This window comes from Phocoena phocoena, chromosome 9 (assembly GCF_963924675.1).
Source record: "Phocoena phocoena chromosome 9, mPhoPho1.1, whole genome shotgun sequence".
Lineage (NCBI taxonomy): Eukaryota > Metazoa > Chordata > Mammalia > Artiodactyla > Phocoenidae > Phocoena > Phocoena phocoena.
In genome coordinates, this window is record NC_089227.1 from 6,908,545 (window position 1) to 6,917,176 (window position 8,632).

The 8,632-nt window shown below is 51.2% G+C and overlaps 1 protein-coding gene across 1 annotated transcript; it reads left to right on the forward strand.

The window, feature by feature from the left end:
- Window positions 1-5,694: 5,694 nt before the first annotated feature.
- Window positions 5,695-8,106, forward strand: PGAM2 (phosphoglycerate mutase 2). Its single transcript, XM_065883878.1, has 3 exons — window positions 5,695-6,161; window positions 6,267-6,447; window positions 7,910-8,106. Exons 1-3 carry the CDS (start codon window positions 5,748-5,750, stop codon window positions 8,074-8,076), a joined length of 762 nt encoding a protein of 253 aa, XP_065739950.1. The 5' UTR covers window positions 5,695-5,747; the 3' UTR covers window positions 8,077-8,106.
- The last annotated feature ends 526 nt before the right edge of the window (window positions 8,107-8,632 follow it).

Here is an 8,632-nt window from a genome sequence, read left to right on the forward strand (position 1 = left end):
CTAATCAAACTTACAAGTTTTTGCACAGCAAAGGAAACCATAAAAAAATGAAAGGCAACCCAAGAGATGGGAGAAAATATTTGCAAATGATGAGATAGACAAGGGCTTAATCTCCAAAATATACAAACAGCTCATTCAACTCACCAACAAAAAAACCCCAAACAACCCAATCGAAAAATGGGCAGAAGACCTTAATAGACATTTCTCCAAAGAAGCCCCAGTAGGCACATGAAAAGATGCTCAACATCACTAATTATTAGAGAAATGCAAATCAAAACTACAATGAGGTATCACCTCAGACTGGTCAGAATGGCCATCATTAAAAAGTCTACAAATAACAAATGCTGGAAAGGGTGTGGAGAAAAGGGAACCCTCCTACACTGTTGGTGGGAATGTAAATTGATGCAGCCACTATGGAAAACAGTATGGAGGTTCCTCAGAAAACTAAAAATAGAATTACCATATGATCCAGCAATCCCACTCCTGGGAATATACCCAGACAAACCTACAATTCAAGAAGATACATGCACCCCTATACTCATAGCAGCACTGTTCTCATAACCAAAACATGCAAACAACTTAAATGTCCATCAATAGATGAATGGATAAAGAAGATGGTGTGTGTGTGTGTGTGTGTGTGTGTGTCTGTGTGTGTGTGTATATATATATATATATATATATATAATGGAATACTACTCAGCCATAAAAAAAGAACAAAATAGTGCCATTTGCAGCAATGTGGATGCAACTAGAGATCATCATACTAAGTGAAGTAAGTCAGAAAGAGAAAGACAAATACCATATGATATCACTTATATGTTGAATCTAAGATATGGCACAAATGAACCTATCTACAAAACACAGACTCATATACATAGAGAACAGACTTGTGGTTGCCAAGGGGGAGGGAGAGGGTTGGGCTGGGAGTTTGGGGTTGGTAGATGCAAACTATTACATTTAGAATGGATAAACAACAAGGTCCTAATGTATAGCACAGGAAACTATATTCAATATCCTGTGATAAACCATAATGGAAAAGACTATTAAAAAATGTATACATGTGTATAACTGAGTCACTTTGCTGTACAGCAGAGATTGGCACAGCATTGTAAATCAACTCTACTTAAATAAATAAAATAAAATAGATAACTAAGGAGGACCTACTGTATAGTACAGGGAATTCTGCACTCTGTAATGGCCTATATGGGAAAAGAATCTAAGAAAGAGTGGCTATATGTATAACTCATTCACTGTGCTGTACACTCTGAAACTAACACAACATTGTAAATCAATTATACTCCAATAAAAATTTTTTTTGAATCACTTAAAATTATATATGTATGAGACGTAGAATGTCATTATATAAAGGTAAAAGGGTCAATCCAATAAGAGTAATTTCAAATATTTAAAAATATTTTTGCACCTGCCATAAGGGCACCTAAATATATAAAGCAAACATTAACAGACATAAAGGGAAAAGTAGACAGAAATACAGTAATGGTAGGGAACTTTAATATCCCACTTTCAAAAATGGATAGATCATACAGACAGAAAATAAGGAAACAGTGGATTAAAACTACACATTACATCAGATTGACTTAACAGACATATACAGAACATTTCATCCATCAACAGAATACACATTCTTCTCAGGCACACATGGAATATTCTACAGGATGGATAATATCAACAAAGCAAGTCTTAATAAATTTAAGAAGACGAATTATATCAAGCATCTTTTCTGACACAGTGGTGTAAAACTAGAAATCAATTACAAGAAACCTGGAAAATTCACAAACCTGTGGAGATTAAACAACATACTCCTGAACAATCAATGAGTCAAAAAAGAAGTCAAAAGAGAAACCCAGATACATCTTAAGATAAATGAAAATGGAAATACAACATACCAAAACATATGGGATGCAGCAAAAGCAGTTCTAAGAAGGAAGCTCATAGCAATATACACCTACATTAAGAAAAAGAAAGGGCTCAAATAAACAATCTAACCTTACACCTGAAGGAACTAGAAAAGCCCAAAGTTAGCAGAAGGACAGAAGTAACAACGATCAGAGCAGAAATAAATGAAGCAGAGACTAAAAGGACAACAGAAAATATCAATGAAACTAAGAGCTGGTTCTTTGAAAAAAGAAACAAAATAGACAAACCTTTAGCTACTCTTATCAATTAAAGAGAGAGGACTCAAACAAAATAATAAAGAGGATACATTACAACTGATAAAACACAAAGGATCATAAGAAACTACTATGCCAACAAATTCAACAATCTAGAAGAAATCTAGAACTGTCAGAACTAGTAAATAAATTCAATGAAGTTTTGGAATATAAAATTAATATACAAATATCAGTCTGTTTCTATACGCTAACAACTAGGAGAAATTAAAAAAAAATCCTATTTACAATTGCATCAAAAGAATTAAACAACTAGAAATAAATTTAACTAAGGTGGTAAAAGATCTGTACACCGAAAACTAAGACATTGATGAAAAATTTGAAGATGACACCAATAAATGTAAAAATATTCCATCCTCATGGATTGAAAGAATTGACATGGTTAAAATGTCCATACTACCAAAAGCAATCTATAGATTCAATGTAGTCCCTATCAAAATTCCAATGGCATTTTTCTCAAAAAAGAAAAAAAAAAAAAAAACACTAAAATTTGTATGGAACCACAAAAGACCATGAATAGCTAAGGCAATTTTGAGAAAGAGGAACAAAGCTGGAGACATCACAGTTCTTTGTAACTATATTACAAAGCTATAGTGCTCAAACAGTATGATATTGGCATAAAACCCACATATAGACCAAAGGACAGAAATGGAGAACCCAGAAATAAGCCCACCCACATATGGTCAATTAATTTACAACAAAAGAGCCAAGAATATACAATAGGGAAAGGACATTCAATAAATGGTTGGGGAGAACTGGACAGTCACATGCAAAATTGTCCTAGGTATTTTGAACATTATTTTGAGAGTCTGTTTAAATTCTAAGGAGAATGTAGATCGTATTGTTTTGGCAGGTAATCAGGTCACCAGTGGGTCAGCCTGGGTCAGAGCCCACAAGTACAGGGAGCCCAGGAATTCACCTGTAACTGTACTGCATCACTCACCTAACCTCCCTCCTCTTCATGCCTGACCTGATACTTAACAGCTCCCTGGGGCCTGCTTTCCAAGACTTCCAGCCAGAAATTTGGGGCCTTAGTTTCCCCCCCTTGCTGCACAGTTCCTGCAGCTGCATCCAGTCCTCAGCTGCAGGAGGGAGGAGAGAGAAAGCAGCACGTGTTTGCCATACACTCTTGTGGCCTCACCTCCTCGGGTTAGAGGGTAGCTCTTCTCTCAGGGTTTCAGGTGCCTGCCTGGCTGACATTGCCACCTCTACATTACTGCCCAGGAGCTGTGGTGGGTAAGAAGGGGAAAAAGGAAAGGGGCCTGTAGGAACTTTATTTCTGTTCCTTGGACCAGAGGGATTCTCTGGAGCCCTTTCTGTCCACATTGGGGGCACTTCTAGGTTTCAAGCTGGGCAATCCTGGGAGAAAAAAATGGTAAATTCACCATGGAACTTGGAACCTGATCCGCTTCATCTGCCTGCTGCTTACTTTTCAGTTCTCCGAGATCTGCTTTCTGCCTTTGTCCAGGATTTACAGCTGTGGTCATGCGGAGAGACCAGTGGAGGGTGCTCGCTCCGCCCTCCCAGGACGGTCCTGTTGAAACAGCAGCCCTCCTGCCCCCTTGCTTGCTTCTCCATGGACCTCATCGCTGCCTACCATGCCACACATCACATGTTGTCCATCTCCCATGACTGGGATGGAGACCCCCATGAGCAGGGCCTTGCTCGCCCAGTGCTTGAACAGCGCTGGCACGCCAGACATGCCCAACAAACACTTTTTGAATGAGTAAGAGTCAGGCTGGAGTGAGCCAAGGCTTAGAAGCTGTGTCTAGTCCTCTCAGGCTTCAACTCTCCTCTGCGGTCCCTGGCTTTCTCAACAGCCACCAGACAGGCAGGAAGGCATGTCCCGTCCCCCGCTTTGGCTGGCAGTATGGCCCCAGTGGCCCCCCCAGTCTAGCAGCTCCTCACCATGCCACCTGCACCCAGCCCAGGCCAAGCAGCCTTGTTCTCACCTATCCCAAAGCCACCACCTCTACCAGGGCCTTTGGCCTCCGATCCTGCCTCCACAGCGGCAAGTGACTTTAAAACATAACCATGCTTCAGACTCTCCAGTGATTCCCATTCGTCAGGACACAAGGCCCAGCCCCTCTATGCCTCTCTGCCACACACCTGTTTGCTGTTCTATGAGAATTGGTTCTTTGCTGGTGCACCTGCAACTTGGCATCTTGACCCCGCCGCTCTGCTTCTTTTCTTCACAGCCCAGATCGCAGTAGCCCTTGTCCCCCCAAAACCTGAATGCAGAAGTCCTGGGCCTGCACCCAACTCTACACTGCCCCCTAGTCCCAACCTCAGCCTACCTCTGGGCACTCCTGATGAGCTGGGCACAGATCTAATAACCAGTACCTCTGATTCTGGGGCTCCTTGGGGACATGAATCCTGGATTTTTCTTTTTCTTTTCAAAGGTGGTTTCAGCTGGGAGGAGTGAGCCTGGCTGGGGTGAAGGTAACTAGGGTGGGAGAGTGTGGCACATGTGGATAAGAACTTGACAAAGGGATGCGAAAGCAGAACACCTTCTGTTCCTCTCTGGCCCAAGCAGCCAGGCCCCCAGCTACCCCTGGCTGTCCGGGAAACCCAGCTCTGCCCAGCTCAGCCCTTGCCCTACACTGCTGCCACCTCCCACAAGGCCGGACCTCTCCCCAGGGCTACGGTCCTCACCAGCTCCCCCGCTCTGCCCACAGCAACCTTTCCTCCTCCCGTGTGAAGATGACGGCACAGCTCCTCCCGGCCTGGCTGTCAGCCAGAGGCTTCCACAGGGCTCATTCTGCGGGCTAGGCTTGGGCACAGAGCCTGCCAGGGCAGAGGGACCTGAGGACGGGGGTCAGGAGTCCCGGGTAAGGTCCCCTGCCAATAAACAGACCCCACTCACGGGGGAGCAGAACAGCGCCCCAGGGGGAACCTCCTGGCATTTCACACGTACACGTGCAACATAGACGTGAGCGCCAGGCACACGGACGTGTACATGCAGTAGGACGTGCACAGCACGTGCACGCGCACCTAGGCACGCACGTGTGGGTGGGCGGGCACACGTGCATACTCACACCCTTGGCTCCCTCTGACACCAGGCTAGTGTACTTCCCGAGACGCGGGCTTGTCTCCGGTTGCGCTGAGTGACTCGGAGGAAGCAGTCGGGATTTTCCCGTGCCCCTGCCCGACAGCGGCAACCCCCGAGAGCAGCCGGCAGGCTGACGGGGCTCGGGACCACGACCTCAGGGGTAGTCTATCCCCGGCCAGTCCTTCTGTTCCCGCTAGCCTCCTTCTCAGGCTTGCTGGAGGCCGGGACTTCTGCCCTTGATGCCCAGCCCTGCTCAGCAGCCCCGCCCAGCCTGGGCTCTGGGCACATGGGGACTGGTGGCTGATGAGGCCCTTTTTCCAGTCCGGCGCTCGGCCTGCCTTCCACCCAGCTCTGCTGCCGGCCACCTGCTGCCGCCCGTCAGGCCTGGAATGCTGACTGGCAGTTGGCGGGGGCGGGGGCGGGGGCTGGGGATCGTTATAAAAGCTGGGGGCGCCTGGGGGTCACCTGTCCCTGTCTGCAGTCCGCGAGTGCCCTCCGCCGCCACCATGCCCACCCACCGCCTCGTGATGGTTCGGCATGGCGAGAGCACCTGGAACCAGGAGAACCGCTTCTGCGGCTGGTTCGACGCGGAGCTGAGCGAGAAGGGGGCTGAGGAGGCCAAGAGGGGGGCCCATGCCATCAAGGACGTTAAGATGGAATTTGACATCTGTTACACGTCGGTGCTGAAGAGGGCCATACACACCCTCTGGACCATCCTGGACACAACGGACCAGATGTGGCTGCCTGTGGTGCGCACCTGGCGCCTCAATGAGCGGCACTACGGGGGTCTCACTGGCCTCAACAAGGCGGAGACGGCCGCCAAGCACGGGGAGGAGCAGGTGAAGATCTGGAGGCGCTCCTTTGACATACCTCCACCCCCCATGGATGAGAAGCACCCCTACTACAACTCCATCAGCAAGGTGAGCAGCTGGGGTGCGGGGCTGGAGGGGAGGTCTGGGGACGGGGGCCCAGGCTGGGGGGCGGGGGGCTGTCTGGGGAGTGAACAGCAGCACGGATGCCCCCAGGCACGTCGCTATGCAGGCCTGAAGCCAGGGGAGCTGCCCACGCATGAGAGCCTCAAGGACACCATCGCCCGGGCTCTGCCCTTCTGGAATGATGAGATCGTCCCCCAGATCAAGGCTGGCAAGAGAGTGCTCATTGCAGCCCACGGGAACAGTCTGCGGGGCATCGTCAAGCACCTGGAAGGTGAGGCCCATCCTCAACACAGAGTGTGGGCAGAGGCGGGTGGGGTGACACGTCCCCTTGAACCAGCGAGCCCCCAGCTGCTCATTTTGTAAACGTGCCGGCTGCCTCGCCGAGGCGGCTTCACAGACATCCGCACCCCGGGCAGGGCCTCCAAACTGTGAACTGGACTGGGTGGGGTGAGAAACCACTTGAAAAAACAGCTCTGTAAGAACGAACCGTCCACTGCCGTGTGTACTGGGACAGACACTGTGTAACGTGAGTCTCCTTCTGAAGATTCTGGGTGAAAATGTGTGCCGCCACTGACCCAGGGCCCAGGCCCTGCTCAGGGGTCCACAGCTGGCCCGGCTTCCCCAACACAAGCCTCAGGGGAGAGGAGGGAAGGCCCAGGGGTGGCATCTTGCCCAAGGACACCCACCCCTGAAGAGGCAGGGCCATGTGGCTCTAAATCCCAGCTTGTTGAGTGACCCTGGTCAAGTCACTTCACTGGCAGCTGCTGGATATGGGACTGAGAGTGGGGCCCTGCCCAACCCTGCCCACACCCCAGCTCACCCACTCGGGGCAAAAGACGTCAAAAGACAGGTGCAGGGTGTGGAGAATGCCACAGACCTTAGGTTGGTAGCTTGGCTTCCACTAAAAGGGGAGGAGCCCCTCCCAGCATGACAGGCTTCCTCCAAGTAAGCCCCCGTCTGCCTTTCTGAGGACTTCCTGAGGCTGAGTCCATACAGACGCCTCACGGCTGGTGCTGAGCCTCGCAGATGGAAAGACCACCTGCCCTCCCTCCCTTCTGGGGGCTCCCTGCAGCCTGGTCCAGGAGAAACGAATGCACCAAGGCAAACGTGACCGGGGTCTCCCACTGCCCAGAGCATGTTCCCTTAAGGCCTCCCTGCACCAGCGGGCTGGGCGGGATGACAGCGATACCAAAGGTCGAGCTGCTATTCCAGGCCAGGTCTTCGGGAGGCCAGCAGAGTTGGGTCGGGTTTCCACAGAGAACTCTCTTCACCTGGCAGGGCCTTGCGTCCACCTCGGCCACGGGCAGCGCTTCTCGCCGTCCCTATCGCACCCCCCTTCTCAGGAGCAGCCCTGCTCCACTGCTTAGGACGTCCAGAAACTAGAACTCTCTAGAAGCTAAGTGGTTAAGGTCTTTCCTGATCCCAAACACCCACCAGTCTGACCAGAGCTCACATTGGGCCAAGGGGGCCGATGGCGTCACCCCAGATGAGGCCAGCTTGGGCCGGAGCGAGGTCCTCGGTTCACCACAGCTATTTCTGTAGGCTGCTGTCTCAGGGCTGCCTTGACCTTCTCGAGGAGCATTTCTGCGGCCTTGCTGTTGGGGTGGGAGGGCTGCTGCCTGGCCAACAGCCCCGTGGCCTGTAAAGGTCACTAAGCCTGCTAAATGCAAGAGCAGGTGGCTGCCTGGCGGGCAGGCTGGGCGGGGCTAAGGATGCTTGTTCCTCCGGTCCAGGGATGTCGGACCAGGCCATCATGGAGCTGAACCTGCCCACGGGGATCCCCATCGTGTATGAGCTGGACCAGGCACTGAAGCCCACCAAGCCCATGCGGTTCCTGGGTGACGAGGAGACCGTGCGCAAAGCCATGGAAGCTGTGGCTGCCCAGGGCAAGGCCAAGTGAAGGGTGGGCTTGGCAATAAAGGCACGTCCTCTCACTGCCTCAGGCCAGTGTGGCCCCAGGACGCCCGCCCCCCAGTGCTCACTCAGGGCTAGTTCCGTGGGCCTGGAGCCCGGGATTCCACACACACAGCCCTGGACCCCCGCTGCCTGCCCAAGCCTCCCCCACTGGCTGCGGGGACCCCGGGAACGTGGAGGCCAAGAGCCTCCCTATCCCCAGCTATCGAGTGGCTCCTGACAAGCCCCTACGATGACCCGCAAAGCAGAAGAGCCACTTGGCAAGCCTGCTGTAAATCCGAGTGCCCAGGGTCACTTAGGGAGAGTCCAAGTGACCCAGCCCTCCCCATGGCGAGCGAGGACTGTGGCCAACACACCACTTCCTTCACATTGGTTGTCCTCTACTGTCCTGGCTGCCCCAGGGCGGGAAGGTCAAGGTGGTACCCTGAGCCCTGCCCCACGTGGGCCCCTTGTCCAGGGGCAGACAAGCCCACAGGTGGCCTCAAAGCTGGCAATACCTGATTCAAGGGGCTTTCATAGCTGGGGTGGGCCCTGGAGGCTGT

Excerpts from the sequence above, each read along its gene's own strand:
- PGAM2 (XM_065883878.1), top strand. The coding sequence starts at position 5,748 with ATGCCCACCCACCGCCTCGTGATGGTTCGGCATGGCGAGAGCACCTGG. Across the intron at positions 6,162-6,266 it reads ACTACAACTCCATCAGCAAG|GCACGTCGCTATGCAGGCCT; the intron begins GTGAGCAGCTGG and ends GGATGCCCCCAG. Across the intron at positions 6,448-7,909 it reads CATCGTCAAGCACCTGGAAG|GGATGTCGGACCAGGCCATC; the intron begins GTGAGGCCCATC and ends CCTCCGGTCCAG.